The 19,720-nt window shown below is 44.7% G+C and overlaps 2 protein-coding genes across 9 annotated transcripts in view; both read right to left on the minus strand.

The window, feature by feature from the left end:
* The window catches only part of LOC119374714 (uncharacterized), a 189,082-nt gene extending 188,756 nt beyond the window's left edge, over positions 1–326 (minus strand). For both annotated transcript variants that reach the window (XM_049410955.1, XM_037644899.2), the window contains exon 1: positions 209–326. In XM_049410955.1, coding sequence (XP_049266912.1) covers positions 209–281 — 73 coding nt within the window. In that variant the 5' untranslated portion in view covers positions 282–326. The remainder of the gene's footprint in view (positions 1–208) is intronic.
* Positions 327–5,928: 5,602 nt separating this feature from the next.
* Positions 5,929–19,720, minus strand: part of LOC119374721 (spidroin-1) — a 95,509-nt gene continuing 81,717 nt past the window's right edge. Inside the window, exons 11-17 of one of the 7 annotated variants that reach the window (XR_007414371.1) lie at positions 17,140–17,196; positions 16,632–16,694; positions 16,264–16,320; positions 14,961–15,023; positions 13,688–13,740; positions 8,958–9,019; positions 5,929–6,566 (exon numbers count right to left, since the gene is read on the minus strand). Coding sequence is in view for 6 of the 7 variants with exons in the window: in XM_049410877.1 (XP_049266834.1) it covers positions 9,004–9,019; positions 13,688–13,745; positions 14,967–15,023; positions 16,264–16,320; positions 16,632–16,694; positions 17,140–17,196 (308 nt within the window). In the remaining variant the exon portion in view is untranslated. Of the gene's footprint in view, positions 6,567–8,957; positions 9,020–13,687; positions 13,746–14,960; positions 15,024–16,263; positions 16,321–16,631; positions 16,695–17,139; positions 17,197–19,720 lie in introns of all 7 variants that reach the window. The other 6 variants (XM_049410878.1, XM_049410877.1, XM_049410879.1 and 3 more) reach the window with 6 other exon arrangements.

Consider the following 19,720-nt stretch of genomic DNA (forward strand, 5'->3'; position numbering starts at 1 on the left):
GGCAAATCACACGCAACCCATTTTTGGGGTTTGACATGTGAGTAAAATTATAACCAGCCTTTACCTTATAAGCTTACGCCATAGAGCTGCGTCTATCGCTCAACACGATCCGAGACATTGGCGCCACTTTCCCGGACAGAAATTGGTTCAGTAGCGATAAACACGTTTATTGACAAAAAAGCGTCGAATGGTTCTAAAATTTACTAACTTGTTTTAGCGAGCTCCAATTCCGTTATAATTATCAAGACATGTGCAACTGTCAATAAAGCAACCTTCAACATATATTGTCTTATAAAATGCAGACGCTACACTTGAGACGGTACACATAAATGTTTATGCACGTGTGAAGAGCTATGACCACAGCTTGCGATCAACAGCTTCGGCAGAAATGCCTGCATTGTTACTCGTCGAAGCACAATGCGACGATAAAAGTCATTTTTTCTCGGAAGAGAAAACTGCCCGCTGGAACAAACTCCGATAGCGCATGCAGAGAACGGAGCTGAAGTGTATATTTCTATAGCGCTCTGCGCATCCAAACTCAGCAATGCTGCAAGCGCTCACCTGTTCCTGTGTGCGCTGACGGCAAACACAGCCCAACTATAAGAATATTGCTATCAAATTGATGTATTTTCGTGACAACACATCGCATTTGAGAATAATTGACCGCAGTGTCGTAAATATTGAATGCCATGAGAATCATCCGGCTCCATGTAAACACTTCCACATTCGGAGGTGTGAGAAACTTATTTTTTCAGTGTACGAATTGAGGCATGGGCGTAGTAATCAACATATGTTGGTGCTTCATTACTCGTATCTGCATAGTGTTTACAGGACGTATGACCTTCGTGAGATAAATCACTATTATCGTTATACACGGCGCAGACGAAAGAACAGTCGGGAAACCAACAGCATTCGACGAGACACATGTGGAATATACAAGGTTCTGCTTTCAAATTCTGTTGTTGCAGTGCACTGCGGAAGGTAATGGAACTAAACCAATACAAGCTAATATGTCCACAGAAATACTGCTAAAGTTTGGGGAATTGTTTGGTGTAGCTCACGGAAGTGCATGTCCTATTGAAAGCCCTAAAACCCTCCTGCCTTCTGTAAGCGTGAATGACACTTAGACGTGTTTCTGTAAATAACCTGTCCTTCTGCCCAACAAAATGCACCGACTTCACAATCATCCCTCGCAAACTTCACTCAGGTAGTTGGGTAGCGGTAGCAGTCAGCCATGATCTCTTGCGAAAGACGACGTTCTTTGAACAGTCTTGAAAGCGCATATGCTTGGGCGTGTTTTTATTGCACAGCAATTTTTTAGCGCCCGAAAAGAATAAAGGACTGAAAGGAATGACGTCCATAGACAGAACGTGTCAGAGTCATTTCTTTGCACTTTTTTGAGCACTAAATTTACCTTGGAACAAATGTTGTCTCGAAAATTGTCTTTTCTGACATTCCCTTAGTTCTGTGTTTGCTCATTCCTACCTTGTCTTACCGTGTATAATGTCACGTATAATTATTTAGAGCCTAATTTTTTGCACTGCGCTATTTTCGCACTGGGAGTTCACCTTTCTTTCATCTAGTGTTAATATTTGTGAGAGATTTGCATTGACGATTTTCTACATTTCTAGATTTGCATTGACGATAGATCGACTGAGAAGAAAAAAAAAGATGGGTTTCACCTTCGAGTCGTCTTAAGCGAATGCGTGTGATACCCTGTGAGATTTCTTTTTCCAAAAACAATCATTGTAAGTGGAATGTTCGTCGTGCTCCAGCCATTGGGCTTTGTAACACGACCAGCTCAGCGTTGCACGCTTAGCTGCTGGCATGGGAGCTGCACGCTTACAGCCAGTATATGTTTCTGCTGTACAGAGAGCCAACGACAGCTAGTGTGCGTACCAGGCAATGCTGCATCCACCGGCCCGAGCTTAAACGAAGTCCGCTACACGGCCTGTTTTTGTTTGCAGCTAACCACAAAGGTGCTTGCGAATATGATAAGAAAGAAACCTGGCAACAGGGTTTGTGATATAGCTGAACGCATGGTTCAACCAGGAAAAAAATACGGTTAGTATACACATGCGATTGCCCAAACGGCGTTGATGCGAATTCAAAGGCTCTGTGACATTATTTGCAGTTTGATGATAGCTACGCTTAACATGTGAGCACAATGAAGCCCTTTGCGTCGTTGTGATATCATTGATCACTTTCTAATGTTTTTAAACGGAAAGCAAGCTCTTTTGACGAATGGTGCGCGAAAGCGAAATTATTTTAAATCTCAGATGTGTGGTTTCCTTTTTATTATTCCGTTGTGGCAATGTAACCAAGTAGAAATGTGATGTGTAACTACACTCTATTCGAGGTAACGCTTAAGACGACATAAAACGGCAAGTAACTTATTACGACAAGCAAATTAGCTGCGGTGTCCGTGGCAAAAGATGTACATTCATTTCTCTCATTGCAAGAAAAAACAGAAAACAATGTGCTTTAGAGTTTGCTTAGAGCTTGCATATATCATAACGTTACACCTTTGACGACAAGCATCGTGTTTTTCAAATGCGGTCTGCCCCTAAAGCAACAATTAAGAAGAGGAGGTAATTGACAGATATTCTTAATCATGAGTTGTGTCATTTGTGTCAGTCAAGTATCCTCTCTTGATCCAATTACGTAGATGTTTAAGCATTACAATTTGCATCCCTCGAAAAAACAGCGTTCCGTCTCTTGACATGCACTGTTGGTATTGTGGTAGTGCGCATGCACACATTTACATTTACTGCGTGTTTTTCGGATAATATCATTCCGCATTCGTATATAATATGTACAGTACTCATGGATCCAAATGCGACATCGAATGCTTTAGTATAACGATGTGTATGCTTAATTACCCGTGATAACCACGTCACGTCGCGAGGAATCTGGTCTCTAAGGATAATGTTGGCTCTGATCTACGCGTTCGAGTCAAAATCAGGCCGATATGGCCCAAGCTGTAGATGGCAGAAACGAAAACATGGGCGTAACTTAGCCCTAAATTGTCCTATTTCAATCCGTGAGTGCTGTACATACGTACCAGCCAGCTACTTTTCTTTGGGTTTCTTTGGGTTTTGCGAGAAGTACATAAAACTGACTTAGCGCGGCGTATGGCGAACGGTTTGTATATTCATTTCGGCTACTTTTCGCCGCGAAGAGCATGTTAGTTCTCCGCGCGCTTCTTTTCCCCCTTCAACAGCTTCCCTGCTGCAGTGCGTCAACTTCAGGTTTTGTCAGAATCCACGTTTCCACTGCCGATCCCACATTCGTAGGTGAAGAAAATGGCAAATTGCCCTGTAACAGACGACTGGTATTTATTATCACATAGCACATAGTTTGATAAGCACGAATCACGCAGTCAATGAAAGTGCACGAGTAGGAGGAAAATAATTCAAGTGTTAAAATCACGCCGACCTAATGCTTAAACTGCATAGACGTTGGACCAAGGGAGAATAGCCTGACACGTATATCATGATACTGTTTGAAAATCTCAGATCTTCAATGATACTGATGGGAGGACCACATTTTAACAATGCTCGCGATTGAGGCATGATTACTGTAGTGCATGCTAACTCGTCGCCTCGAATCTGTCAATGCTTTTTGTGGCTCCCCCTTGCAATGAGCGAAGACCAGGAGTTTGACCTCGGTCACCGCAGTTTTCACGTTCTATAAGCAGCCATGTACTTGAATTATTACAATGTGCCAGCGCGTGTGTTCCGAGAAGCACCTTCTATGTGACGTCTTCCGCAAGGGTTCACATTTCTTAGCGTATGTATATAGACGGTGTATTAAAAGCCCACAAGGAAGCGCAAAAAAAAAACAAGAGGCACGCGCAGCAAGAAGTGCGAAAGAGGGGAAAGCCATGCTTCCATTGTTGCAGCACATCTGGCTGATCAAAGCATGCGATGAGCGTAACCTCTGTAATGCGTCGAAGAAACAAGAGTGAAGCAAAGCCGAGGCGCAGAGTAGTGGTCGTATAAAATCGCCTGCATGCCGCTTTGTGTAAACAGCATACCGTGTACTGTACAACGTAACCTCTACTTTAACTGCGAAGCTGTTTGGCAAATCGTTCCTTGTGAGTCGATCGCAGAAAGCTAGCATCATCTTAACGAGTGTGTGCCACTGTGCGACAATATACCTGAGAACGAGTACAGAGAGAGAGAGAGAAATAATCATCTCTCTCTCTCTACACGGATAAGAGGATAATTCTTGCCGAATGGAATTCTTCAAGAGGCGGGATTGGAACCCGCGTACCCTCGATTCGAAGGCGAGCGTCCTAACAACTCTGCTATACATGCACGCTAGCAGAGGATAGCACAGCCTTGTATAGTATAGTGTAGCAAGGAAGTGAGAAAGGGAGGTGAGCGTGAGGAGGAAGAAAAAGAGGAGGGGAGAGAGTAAAGCGTAGCACAGAAAGAATGAGAAAGAGAGAAATAAAGAGAAATAGATGTAGAAAGAGAAAGAGAGACAGAGACAACATCAACAAAATAGAAGGAAAGCAGTAGAGAGAGAAAGAAAAGATAGAAAGAAAGATGAAGCAAGAATCGTGTCGTCTAGTGACCAGAAGCCGCACCATCTGGCCAAGCCTCGCATGCGCAGTAGTTAAGCCATGCGCACTGACGGAGTCATTGCGCGCAACCTGCGCTCTATAGTGCATAGCCTGGCTGCGTTTTCCCGAGAAGGAAGCCGCGCATCTCGAAGCAAGACGTGTCGGTCGACGGGGAATGCGAGCGGCGACGGATCCGCGTTTCGCTGTGCGAAGCTTCGCGCGACTTAGTGTAAACTGCCCGCCTTTCTTACCTTGAACGCTCGATATTGCAAAGAGATACTAAAGGTTATTCCTGTAATTTCTATTTTAAAAATAAATTGATGCAGTTTTGATAAAGGTTCATTTTGCAAAGGTTACACTAGATAACTTCTATTTTAGAGGTACACAAACTTGTGAAAATGTGCACCTTTAGTAAACGCTAACGTGCTTAGACTGCAGGGCTCCGTGTTTTCGGAGTTGATTTTTCTTGATATTCGGAGGGTGTTTGTCGGAGTTTATATTTTGTTCGGAAATTCGGCGTTTATCGTAGTTTGTTTGTAGTAAACCCCAATGCCCCGAAATTCGGAGTTTAATTTTGCATTATTCTCAATATATCTAAACACGAATACATCAGAAAACACGAAGCGTATTTTAGTTGCCTTGAAGGTTTGAACGCACAAACGCATACGCTCATAAGCGCAAATACTAGATTACAAAACACCTACGCTTGAGCGTATGACAACATTAACGCTTGTTGTAATAGACGCAAGCATGCTTTACGCAGTCGTGTGGCGCGCCTATATAGTGCCGACAGGGGTCCGTATATCTAGATGTGGTCTCGTGCTCCCAGGGTATACGTTGACGTCTCTGGCTCCGTGCGCAACAAGCCCTAGCTTTGTTAAATGTACGATGGGTGTGCTCTGCGAGAAACGGTTGGCGTGAGGCAAAGTTTATGTCCGCCAAACAGGGAGATGTTCAACGACTTCTCAGAGCACGTCTATTCGATAAAGAACGGAACAGGGTCATATTGACCGTTCAAATTGGAGTTTATCGAATAAATCCGAAAGGTCAGACATTTTACCGGCGAGTGTTATCAAATTTTTTCAGATTAATCCGAAAACACGGAGCCCTATCTATAACAGTACTTACGCAAGAAATGAGGGGAAATATTTGGCTGCTCAAACCTAAAATAATATTAACGAAACTACATCACAACCTCCACTGCGAAAGAGAAAAATTCACAGCATATCCACGGGTGAACGATGAAGAGCTTGGGCGAAGCTCCTGAAGCAATTATGGTTACACCGTGAAATCTTCAGTGGTTTCGCCCAGCAGTAATCAAAGCGATAGCCCAGTACATCATCAAAGGCGTGACAAACACTGTATATATTTATACAAGAAATTTTATTAATCGTAAGTGGTAGCTAGACGTGGCTTCCGTTCCCCCTTAATTATAACGGCTTTATGGTCGGTGAAGTGATGGATCGGTGATGGGTAGTAGTGGGATGTTTGCAAAGACGAAGTAGTGGGCCATTTGCAAAGTTGGCTTCCGTTCCCCTTTCATTATAACGTCTTTATGGTCGGTGAAGTAATGGATCGGTGATGAATCGTATTGGGATGTTTGCAAAGACAAGTAGTGGGCAGTTTGCAAAGGATCGGTGATGGGTCGTAGTGGGATGTTTGCAAAGACGAAGTAGTGGGCAGTTTGCAAAGGTGGCTACGCCGGACAACGGAGACGTGACAAGGTTAGACTAAGACTAGCTTCGCCCCTAAAAGCAATAAGAAGCATGTCCAATTTGCCAAAATACTGTATTGTTTTCTGCCAAGAGCATTCAGAGTTTGTGCCTAGAAAAGTACTCATTTGAAATGTTTTGATAATCATATAGAGAGAATCCCACGTCATGTCCTGGTGCTCTTTGGTCATCAAATGGCCCTTGCGCCGATAAACACCACATAGCATCATCACATAAAAAGAATGAATCCAATGTGGTCGTGGCGCCATCTTCTCGAGTATCTGAAATGTTGAGAAATAAAACACAACTCATATAAGTTATGTGAAAACTGTTTTTCAAAGTGACGGGGTGTGGGAATTTTTTGGACGTATTAAACTGTGGTTATTTATTCCTTCACGTGCAAGGAGAAGTGTGCAAAGGGTGTGCCGTACATTTTCGTGGCTAGATGCATGCACTCTTTATGGTCTCACCAAGTTCTACGGGTCATATGATTTCTGTGAAGCTACACACTTAAGCAAAAGAGTGCTCGTCTAACGTCCTATTTCCTACAGTCACGCGCACGGCAACCTACCGGTGCTACTGACTACACTAGGGTTATCTCCGTGTGCCTAAAAGATCTTGTCCAAGTTTTTAAGGCGAAACCCTTCGATGCCTCATCAAACACGAAGAGTGACCGTCAGCGTCGGCGGTGTCGGCGTCAACACGAGTGGTGCAAAAAGTCATCATGTCATGACTTTTGAGAAGGGATGTCAACATTTGGCGACCGTTGAGATATGATGACGCCACAAGTGACGTCATCATATCGTCAAACCAATACAGTCGACTGAGACAAGGTCTTAGGGAAATGCTCGCGCCAATGACACCGAGTTCCTTTTGTTAATAAGAAAATGTTTACTGCCATAGGCGTGCGCAGGGTCCACCATCAGGGGGGGCGAAGGTTCATCGCAGCGCCCCCCCCCCTTGTAAGTTAATGTACGAGGCAGATTTTGCGCCCCCCCCTCTTAGGTGACTAGGGGGGTCAATGTATGAGGCAGATTTTCCGCCCCCCTCTTTGGTTATTAGGGGGGGGCGGCCGCCCCCCCCTGCCCCCCCCCTGTGCGCACGCCTATGTTTACTGCAGTATCTGCTGCCCATAAAACGACGAGCATCATTTTTTTGCAAATTTGCAATAGTTAATTATATATGCCATTTGTTCGCTTTTTCGATCAATCGTCGGCACGTGTTTTTTCGTAGTGTTGAAATTTTGGTTTCTCGTCTGACCCCAGCAACGGGTGTAAAAGCGGCTCTCTTGTCGTTTAAACAATACCGCTGAGACATAAGAAAGAAGAATAATGCGGAATGTATAATATAGGTCATATCATTATTGAGAGATCTTTCTGACGTAAAGCTCGGGCATGCCTGGGTGAGAATGTTAATAACTTTGTTTAATAACTTTCATGATCAGGTGAGGGCCCTTATGATGCATCTACATTAACTCCAGTTGCTGCCGCCGCTGTCACAGGCACACAGGTGCTGGCAATTCATAAGCTTCCCACCGATTATACAAGTATAAGCGCAAGTATATGTTAACTACGACTGTGAGAATTACCAGCGCTTCCTTGCGGCCACTGAGATTGAATGTATGCCATTTGACGCCGAGTGCATGACTGGCACCAGCTAACACTTCCACGACCAGTCATATACAGGGAAACATGAATACAGAAAAATGTTAACAGTGACGGATCAGTAGCGTATTGCTAAAACATAGCAGAAGTGAATGGTGCGGGCGTGCATTCGGCGCTTACATGGATAAAGTTGCATGTCATTTGGCCCATAAAAGTTTTCCGTTTCCCCGATATTACGACATTTATCATCAACAGCCTGGCAACGCCCACTGCAGGGCAAAGGCTTCTGCCATGTTTCTCCAATTGCCAAGGTCCTGTTCTTGGTACGGCAACGATATCTGCGCTTAATCTCATTTGCCCACCTAAACTTCTGCCTCCTCCTCGCGCGTTTGCCTTCGTTTAGAATCCAGTATGTTATTCTTGATAACCACCGGTTACGCCGTCTACGCGCTACATGCCCTGCCCATGCCCATTTCTTCTTAAGATAGCTGTTTGGGCGACTTGGTGATACATGATACTTGATTCATGCCTTCCGAAAACCGTTTCTAAATTACACGCTCGTATTTTAAGTACCCATTTATACTTCTTTATTTCGAATAAGATATCCTGAACACCCGTTTAATGGAAAACAAATCGTGGATTCATTGTCTCCCTAATTTACATGGCTGTATGATCATTTTAATCTAATTTTATGTTTACTGGAGACTGAAGACCTCTCCAAATGATCTCCAATTTACTCTTTTGAGCCACATGGTTCCACTTTATACCTGTGAACTTACCAACGGCGAACTTAATAATTTAGTCACTCTGTCTAACCCACTGCCGCCAACGGCTGTTTCTCCTATGTTGGTATCCATTCCTGACTGACGTATAGCCAGCTCTAGCTGAACGTCCATCGTCTCTCCTCTGTCCTTCGCATTAGGTAGCCTGTCCAGGCCTACTTTCTCTTCCTAACGTAAGCTGGAACAGTTGAATATGACGGCTATTAATAACGGTTGCGTACCTGCCACTACACATAGAGCCCTGAGTTCACCTTTTGCTTTCTCTTGGTAATAAAAACACACGTACCTGTTGCGGTTTACGTCGGGATGTATATCCAGCTTTCCCTTTGCCGTTATTTTCTGGCTCTCCTGTATGTCAAAGTGTATACGACAGAAATATTGGTAAAAGAAGAAAAGAGAGACAAAGTATTTTGCGGTGAGGGGCTTGTACTAATTCCAAACGTGCCCTCAGTTGCTAACTAATAAGACACTAACAGACACCTGCGCGCAATATGGGAGTTAAGTGAACGAGGCAGCGAAGATATATTGAGTAGTCACATGAGGTACCCTTTACTCATGAAATCCTGTAGCATTCAGTTTCACTTATCGATTTGTGGTTGCACGGCCTCCGCACCACGATCAGACAAAAAAAATCCGGCAGATCCCACGCACTCCGGGAATCGATGTAATGCAAAGCAGCCAGCAAACAGGTGCATACATCGCCTTCTTTGTCTTTGAAGCAAATCAAGGCATTTATGTCATGACATCTAGTTCACAATATATCGCATGTTTGTCATGCATTCAGGCATGTACAGCCTTTAATATCATGAAACGTATATTCTGGTATATGTAATGCATAACCTGTCGTTTATGTTCGTCACGCACTCATTTCATGCCATACAAATTTTGGTGCGTATCCAGTTAACAAAACAGCCAGATGCGCACCAAGACAGTGTCATATAAATCATGCCGTACATAACATGCATGTCCTTCTTGTCATGTTACCACCTGTCATTTGTGTTTATCATATAGTCGCGTCACGTAATGCCAATGTTGGTGTATGTCAAGTTAGTGAAACGGCCGTGAGCAGGCCACGAGCGTGGCATGTAAATCATGCGGTACATGAAAGACATGTCATGGTTGTCATGTCTGCACCTGTCATTTGTGTTCATTATACAGTGACGTAGCGCAATAGTAATGTTCGTGTATGTGAAGCAAGCGAAACGGCCGCGAGCGCACCATGAGCTTGACATTTAAATCATTACCTACACGACATGCATGTCATGATTGTCATGTTGCCACCTGTCATTTATGTTTCTCGTACAGCCATGTCATGCAATGCCAGTTTTGGTGTATAACAAGCTAGGAAAACGACCGCGAGCGCACCATGAGTGTGGCATGTAAATCGCGTTCTATATGACACGCACGCCATAATTTTCATGTTACCACCTGTGATTTATGTTCTTCATACAGTCGCATCACGCAATACCAAATGTGGTACATGTCAAGATAGCGAAACGGCCGCAAGCGCACGTTGAGCGGGGCATGTATGTCGCAGTGTACATGACATGCATGTCTTGATTTTCATGTTGCCACCTGTCATTTATGTTCATGCAGAAATGCTTCTTCGTACCAGTTTTGGTATATGTCCATATTATTAACTGGCCACGAGCGCCCCGAGATCACGTCATGTAAATTATGCTGTGCATGTCATGTGTGTCATGATTTGCACGAAAGGACCTGTCCCTAATTTTTGTCATACAAACTTGTTACGCCATACCAATTTCGGTATATATCAAGTTAACGAAATGACCGCAAGAGCACCAAGATTGTGGCAGGTAAGTCATGCCGTTCATGACACGCATGTCATTAATGATTTTCACGTTATGACCTATCGTTTATGTTCATCATGCAGTCTTGTTGTGCCATACCAATTTTGGTATACGTCCCAGTAACGAAACGGCCAGGAGAGTTCAAAGTCGTAGTCGGCTAGATAGATAGATAGATAGATAGATAGATAGATAGATAGATAGATAGATAGATAGATAGATAGATAGATAGATAGATAGATAGATAGATAGATAGATAGATAGATAGATAGATAGATAGATAGATAGATAGATAGATAGATAGATAGATAGATAGATAGATAGATAGATAGATAGATAGATAGATAGATAGATAGATAGATAGATAGATAGATAGATAGATAGATAGATAGATAGATAGATAGATAGATAGATAGATAGATAGATAGATAGATATAATATAAGAACGTAGGAATCCGTATAACACGAAAGTGAAACGTGTCTTCAGAGACGTAGTTGAGCCTTTGTTGTGCATTGTTTCGGCACAAGGGCGAATGAATGAATGCGATAGCAAGAAGTTGGCATGTCACAGGAAGAACGGCAAGCAGCTCGAAACTCGCAACGCACTGCTCGAGCAGAAAGAACGCACGGAAAAAACATATACAGGATGAGTCCGAACTAACAACTGTCACAGCTCGACAGTTAAAGCGCGCTGCTCAAACACAGAGGCAGGCACGAAACGAATGCACAAGTATACAGAGCATGAGCGCGAACTAATTGTCGCAGTTTTAACTTATTTGTGTGTGAGAAGCGCGCGCCTTTCGCAAAGCTGGCCGCTGCAGTGAGCGAAGTGACCTTCGTGCTCTCTGTAACTTCAACGCAAACTTGCGGTGAAAGCACAAGACGTACAAACCACCCCCTATCCCCAGATAGGGGCGCGTTCACAAGTGACCACGCCATGTGGAGGCGTGTGCACATCGCAACACGCGGGCCCACAGCTTTTAGAACGCACCATCCAATCCCTTCGCGCCATCTCGCTAGTGACAACGAAAACACGCTGAAGTGCCACCGATGTCTGAGTACCGCCAACGGTAAATAATGCATATAAATAGCTCGCGGTTAATATGCTCGAGAACTTGCCGTCTGTGACCGAGTAGGTTCGCGCCGTGCGCTGCGCAGCAAGGGGTCGTAGGTTCGAATACCGGCGACGGAACTTTTTTTTTTCTTTGCCATCTGTTAGTGTATATTTTATAAAGTCATATACGTGACGGAAATACGTCAGTGGAGCAGCGGTGGACCCCGGCATAAAACACTTTCGCGTTAAAATTCATGGTTGATTGCTCCGTCATTGGAATTGGTATAACACGAAAGTGATACATGTTTTTGTAAAAGTAGTTGAATGTTCATTTTACATTTATGAATGAGAGCTTGCACAATGTCTGCTGGTATTTGATGGCTATAGCGCCGTTTCATGTCGACGAACCTACGTTGACGCCTGGTGGCACATCTCCAACCCGATGGCTAACTTCAGTGATCAAGATTAAATCTCTGTGGTAGCTGAAGTAGCAACATAAAGCCGCCACAGCGTGCGGTACATCCCGTGCAAAGATGGCATCAAGAAGTATGTGATCAATAGTACTATATATGCGCTCATGGAAAGCGTCGTCAATCGAGGAGAGATACGGCAAGGTGTGCGCTACAGTCCTGCTCAGGCATAGACTAGCACACACTCCTGCTCAGGCATAGACTAGAGTAACCTACACTCCTGCTCAGGCATAGACTAGCACACAGCGCTTCAGGGACGCGAGAGACATAGCTAGTAACTAGAGCCGTGAACGCGCGAAGACGTACCGCTGCGCGCTGGCGTGTCTCACAGCAACAAAACACTCACTCAAACTGTATTGAAAAGAATTGGAGTAGAAATCAGGTATCCAGCTCCAGCCTCCGCGGCGCTCAGTAAGGCAATAGACCATGGTGAGGCGCCTCAATGCCAGCGTTGAACGCAGGAACACTTGCATCGAGGTGCCCTAGCACTGGTACTAGCTAAGCGCGTCCTGTCGGCGCTCGTTAGTGTTGTTAGTGTTGTGATGCACTACTTCACTTCACTTCATGCTCTCCAAGGCGGCGACGCCGCCCCACGCCAACAAGGACGCTGTGAAAGGGAGGAGATGTGAAAGATATAAGACGCATTTTAAAGGCTCATGCACGAGCGTCGGCGGCGCAGTGGCTAAAGCGCCCGACTCCCATCGTCGCGACCGAGCGATTCTGAATTTGACTCCCACGTCATCCAAATCAACGATATTTTTTCCTCTGGTTTTTCTTTGTCAGCTGTTTTTGTGCATTTTGCCGACGTCACATCCGTGAAGGAAATGATATCTGCGAAGTCTTGGTGGACGCGGGCATAAAGCACTTTCGTGTCAAAAACAAAAATGAAGTCAGTTTCGCGCTAGTGCTGCCAAGCTGCAAGGAAGTGAAGAGCTAGGTGGCCTTCACTGGTTCACATTATTTTTCTCTTTCTTCCTTGCCATCGGCCATACCATGCTGAATGCGCCTGTTCTCGTCCGATCTATCTTGATCCAGTGTTTTCTTTTTCGTCCTTCTTTTTTTCTGTCTTTGTATCTGCTTATTTGTATTACTTCAGATATATAATATTCTATTTCTCGCTTGCTCTTTCTGCCTCTTCCTCTTTCTGTTCTTCTTCCATTTGTCTCTATCTATCTCTCTCTCTTTCTCTGTGCTCGTTTTCTCACGCATCAGAGTTATTCCAATCACGCCGGACATATAAGCGCACGAGTTCTTGGAGCGAAGCTCGAGATGAAGAGCAAGAATGAGATTAACATAGCGCGTGCCGGTTCGTGAGGATGATAGTTTTCTGTTCACGGATTGCAAACAACGGCTGGCGTAAACTGCTGCGCTGTTAAAAATTAAATTCCCAGTTTTCACGTGCAGAAACCACGACATGACTATCGATCTCGCTGGATAGTGAGTGAATCTGAAATAGTTTGCAGCAGGGTACTTTTTTTCTTCACGCGGACATAAGTGTAATTGCCTGGCTGTTTCTTTATTACGCCTGCATCGGAATGTTACCACGGTGAACCCTGTAAGTGTACGCGGTGCTTGACAGAGCAACGTCAAAGCTGCTCAGCCAGCGCAGTGGGTGATAAATCAGCACCAAGCTAAAGCATGGGGGACCATGAGCTGTGAGACATGGTTAGTAAAAGACACATACCTTCTGTTTTTATCTGGTTTAGATGCTTCTTCACCTGCACCACCTTCTTTTTTCTTATCTGGACATCACGAAACACACATAATTACACATATTAAAGGTAATAAGTAGAGATAAGCGACTTTCCATAATTACAGGCGCGTGTCACTCTTGCAGTGATAATTCGGTGTCTTGTAGCGAACAGACCATCGCGCGTAATACATGGTGTTAAGCCAGCGTTGCTTAAGCTGGCACATAAAGTTGAGCTGAGCGCGAGCTCTTTTAGTATACAAATATAATCACTCGAACAAACGCATATTTAGATATTCGTACTACTTTTTTCCCTTCTCATTTATATTGCGTTGGATTCAGACGAGTCCCACTCATTCTCCCACGACCCCCCCCCCCTATAATAATGATCTTCATGTAACGCGGGAGGCCTATGTGCATATGCACATTAGAAAGTTGAGATGAGCACTCCACATGACTTTCTCTAACACATTCTCCCACTCGAATGCACAAACCTAAATTACTGGCCATGATGGCTGAGGCTAACATTTAAACATTAACCTGTGGGGCGTACTAATATGTACGAGCAGACTTGGTATGAGTCTGGTTGGTAGACGGCCCATATACCTTCTTTTTGATCCTTTGTAGAACTTCCGCCTGCATCCTTCTGCTTTTCGGCTCCTGTACGTCATGCGGTAAAATATAATAATCATATTGACGGTATCATATATGGCTAAGTAGGGCATCGGCGTGACATGCTCTTATTAGTTACAGATCTTGATATAGCGGTCACCTTAAGGGCCAACTGCAGACTACTCCATTAAGGAAACCACTGCGTGTAACATCTACAACCCTGTCACCACTTGTTGACCTGTGATATCAAGTTGCTGGCAATGTGAAATGATGAAGTACTTATGGCCATTCACAACCTAAGAATAAATACAAGTTCCACCCACAGCCATCACTGTGCCGCCCGGAGCGATTCATATTGGCTTTGCTTACCTATAGAATTACGTTGAGGTGTCACATTGTCTAACCTATAAACAGGGGGTGGGTGCTCGAGCCGACGTTCCGACAAGTGGATTTGTCTTCTTCAAGGCTGGAACTAGTTCCAGCCTTGAAGAAGACTAGTCCACTTGTCGAAACGTCGGCTCGAGCACCTACCCCCGGTTTACGGATTTTTTCATTGCAGGTTCCATCTTCCACTTCCTGCCGTTTTTTTTTTTGGATTGTCTAACCTAGTTTTACGTTAAGGCGCATGAACAATGCTTCCAGTATGAAGAAAGACGCATACCTGACTTTTCCTCGTTATTAGTTTTTTTCTCCGTTTCCTTATCCTCTTTCTTCTTTCCTGTGCGTCAGAAAGCGTAAATTATGAGGCATACTGTAGTAATATGAACCTGACCGTGCTCGCAACTGCTTTCTGGTAGCCGAATGGCGTGCACCACCCTATAGAGGCCAATCCGAGCAACAAACACAATTCATGCAGCATTGACGGTGCTTTCGCGTCGAATAGCACGGGACGCGAAGTTTTCCTCCACTGAAAATTGATATAGAGCGAATAAATAATTCCGCTAATGTCATTCGTATTTTACCTCTCCTTGATGTATCGCTTTTCCTATCCAATGTATACTGTCTGCCACATGTAGTCTGCAAAGCCAGTGGACACAGGGAACGTACCTGTTTTTTTATCGTCATTTTCAGTTCCTTTACTTCCTATCTCCTGCTTTGTTGACTTTTTTGTGGGTCACAAACAGCACATTTTGAAATTTGTTGGAAGAGTACTCGACACATAGGGTTAACCATCAGTTGCTAGTGTTAGCGATACCTCTACATGCACAACTGTAGCTCACAAGTGCACCAAGCTTTACGTGAGAAATAGGTACCAGCTACCACACCTCGGTCATTCGCTATGTGCTCCCCGTGAAGTTCTCTTGCATTAAGCTTCATGAAGTTGTACGCATCTACAAATATACGGATACTACGGTATGCATTTGCTATGGAAAAACTGATGTCGTGACAAGATTTGCGCTTTCTTCTATGTCTGTGTATATACCACGCGCCGTCATAGCTCCGGGCCTACTGCGCCGAGGTTTTTCGGTGAACTGAATAACAATACAACGCGTCGTAAATGACCATGCTTCAGTAGACCCTTCAAAAACACACTTTCGATTCCTCAAGTACATTCGTCTCTCGTGGATCTTTTGACATTGTTATACTTGGCTATTAACTCTCCTATATATCATGCTACTTACGCCATTACGCTTATTGAGCGTAATAAATATATAAGGTGTTTCAAGCTGGCAGATGACAATTAAATAGTGAGCGAGATAGTCTTGACGCACTCAGTTCAGCAGCCCACGAATATGTTACGAAAACCATTGCCCGTGAGATTTAAAGACCAGTTAGCATTTGTGTAGCTCCAAAGTGCGAGCAGTTCTCCGGTACTTATAGTCCCTGCGGCGAAATATTTCTGATGACAGGTCGTGCTTTGTTAGCCTCCTATTTAGGTGCTGTTTTGTCCAGCCTACATAGGTAAACATTCTGACCAACGACGTATGCTACGGGGGTGATAACACACACACACATACCTTCTTTATCCTTGTCAGCACCATCTTTTCCGGCTTTATCTTTGTCTTTTGACCTGTCTGTTAGTAAGAAAGCGTACATGACAAAGCTCGTTAGAATATTACGGGGCATGCACCGCTTATCAGACACAGCAGTTTAGCCTGCAGCACTGTCGTCTACAAATGCGCCGAACAGACCACTCCGCGTAAATAATAGCGCCGACTCAATATTTGTATAGCCCCCCGTTTCACTCTGTGTATACTTCTCCAGCTCTTACAATCACTGCGATGAAACGTTTCTTCCCGAGCCTACCATCAGATGTCGTTTCATCCCTCCAATTGGCATACATTCTGAAGCATGACGTATGCTACGCAGGTGCAAATATATATACCTCCTTTTCTTTCGTCTTCCTTTCGATTTTCTTTCCATTCTTCGCCTTCCTTTTCTGACTTTCCTGTTGGAGAGAAAGCGCACATGACGAAGCTTCTTAAAAAAGCGCGCGACACTTAGCGCTTACCATCGGCTACTAATATTAGTCATAGCAGCATAGCGTACAGCGCTGTAATCTACAAACGAACTAAAGTGACCACTCCACCTTCTATATGTAGAGACCAATAAGCGTTTGTATGACTCTAATTTCCACTCTACGTGTAGTTCCCTAGAACTTATAATCACTGCGACGACAGACAGACAGACAAAGAACTTTAATCAAGTCCTGAGGGTCTAGCCGGGAAGGACCCGCTGGGGTCCCCGGCTCGCCGCTGGCTGCTCCCATGTCGGAACAGGGAGGCCATGCCTCTCGACGTCATTTTTTTTAGTTTGATTTTGTTATCTTCCTACTAGATGTCGTTTTACCCAGCCTATTGGCATACGCTACAGTGGTAATAAGGTACACATACCTTCTTTATCGTCTTCCTTGGAACCTTTTCCTTTGTTTTTCTTTTTTGGCTTATCTTCTGGCAAGAAACAGCACACGACGAAGCTTCTTAGAGGAGCATGAGGCTCCTAGCACTTAATGTCGGCTACTAATTTCATACGTAGCAGTGTAGCGTGCAACATTATATACAAGTTCAAGAAACTAATAACTCCCTTTACTGAATAGAGGCCAGTCAGTGTTTGTGAACGAGTGGCATAGTCTACGCGCTTTCCAGAACGTTTTATTGCATTAATTTTGCTATTTCAACGAACCATATGGCATCTTCGACAATTCGCACCGGGACGCACCACAGGTGCACCGTATGTATTCGATAAATCGCTCCGGTGCGCACAGGTTCGCACCCGCCGTGGAGCGCGCCCTGTCGGGGCACATCTTTTGTTGCTCTGAGGCGCTCCGACGAAATTGCCGGAGTGGCGCTGTGCAGTCTCAGCAGTCATTGCGTGCCGTGCGCGTTGCAGACGACGCAGAGCGGGAGGCATTGCGACAGCTAGAAAGCTAGCGCGCCTAGAGTTTTTGGAGGCCACTTTGTCCAGTTTCTCTGTTGATGACGACAATGAAGAATAAATCTTGCTGAGTCTAGAATCAGACGCGCGATAAGACGCCGAAAGTGCGCGATTTCATGGGGGAAATTGGCAAGCCCTACACCGCCATCGACGTGAGTAATTATATATACACCCCTTAACAGCGGTGAAATAATTTCGATTGCGGTGTGCTTCTGTCCCTTTCACTTCCGGAAACAATTCCAAGCGCACCCAGGGACGTACGCTATAACCTTATGGCAGACTACGAGAGCTCTCAGTTCCACCCAAAAGCCGAGCGAGGACGATGCCCGGAAAAGACTGCAGATGAACATGATTTGTCGTGAACAGCTCATCGCGGAGCAGATAAGGCAAAGTGCCGGGCAGAGCTCAGAGGCACGCGCACGCGTTACGCTAGACGGTGCTAGCAGTACCAGCAGTGCGCACCAAAGCGGTGCATCTTGTCTTCGGATTTCTTTCCATTTGCCCCTTCGCAGAATTGGTGCGTTTTCCCCCCCATTGGTTTTGGAGAAATTCTGAAGTGCTTTGGGGCACGTTTACCAAACATGGTAATAAACAAAGATTTGAATACTATGGTAAATTGCCGTAGCAGAGGCTATATCAAGACTGCTTCCATGCTGTTTACTTCACCATCGTTGATACCGCGCTCAATTGCCCGTCTGCGTGAACTACGTGGTCACAGCAAAACGTACTCAGTAATACTTTTGCGTGTAGTAGGTGACAATGCTTATCTGGAGGCTACAAAAAAATCTCCAGGCCTGCGATGAAACCGCAGCACAGTCAGAGCGAAAGCTGGAAGAGCGGCGTTTCTAGAACCTGTTGTGAGCTCTCTTGGAGCTACAATACAAGTACACTAGAAAGGTACCCACTAAGCCATAAATCACAATTTTTGTGAAGTTGGGAAGCACCTACTAAGCCATTATTCGTCATTCTGCGGAGAAACGAAGCACCTACTACACGTCTGTAAGGCATTATGTGCACTTTGTTGACGCGACGACTGATGACGATGAAGAATTATGGCTCAACCCTTTGTAATGGGTTGCAAGCTTTAAACGGGCCACCAGTTATGTAATTTGCATTGGGTGACGCCCGGTCGCTATTTCCCTCTCTCGTCATACTGTATAACATACCTTAACGTGGGAGAGAGACGGGGAGGGGGGCGGGCGAAAAACTTCACTGAGACCCCGAGGAAATGGATCATGCGCTTATGGGCTTCCTTTGCAACCAATGCAAGTGCACTTGCGAGGAACCCACTACGCTATCAATCATTGTAATTTTTTAGAAGTAGGGCAGCAGGCACTGTGCCATTTTTCGTCATTCTAAGGGGAGCCGTGGTACCTGCTAAACGCATGTAAGGCATTATGCGCACTTTGTTGATGCTGTGCCTGATGACGACGAAGAATTATGGCAGAGCCCTTTGTAATGGGTTGGAAGCACTCAACAACCTACTCGTTGCGCAATTCGCATTGTGTGACGCCTGGTTACAGAATTCGCGTTGTGCGACGCTTGGTGCTTATTTTACTCTTCTACCACGCTATATTGCATATGCTAATGTGGTTCCTTCCCGACATGAAGCCTGTATAGGACCTTTTTGCAAACAGTTTCAAGCACCGGCATGGCTCAGTAAAAAGTGAATTCCCAAAGGCGTAATCGATAATGCGGGGGGAGTTCCGTACGATATGTTTATGCTCCTTGGCCTCCACAGTCTCTGGAAAACGAGAATGGCAGTTAGACATGTTGATGTGGATGTCCGTTCGACGAGAGTCAACTTCATCGAAAGTATTGCGTATATTCGGGAAATATATCGTGCGCAGAGTGAACCACCCGTGTGGGTGGAGATTCTTGATGATTTAGTGAAACTTAAGAGATTTTAATAATGTAATGTTAGCCAAAGTGTGGTTGACATGTTTTAGCACGTACATATGTATTCCTTTGTAATGCACGCAGGCAATAAAGAAAAAGAAAACCGGCATGGATCAGAGGTTGAATACTGGGCTCCCACGC

Source organism: Rhipicephalus sanguineus, chromosome 11 (genome assembly GCF_013339695.2).
Source record: "Rhipicephalus sanguineus isolate Rsan-2018 chromosome 11, BIME_Rsan_1.4, whole genome shotgun sequence".
Lineage (NCBI taxonomy): Eukaryota > Metazoa > Arthropoda > Arachnida > Ixodida > Ixodidae > Rhipicephalus > Rhipicephalus sanguineus.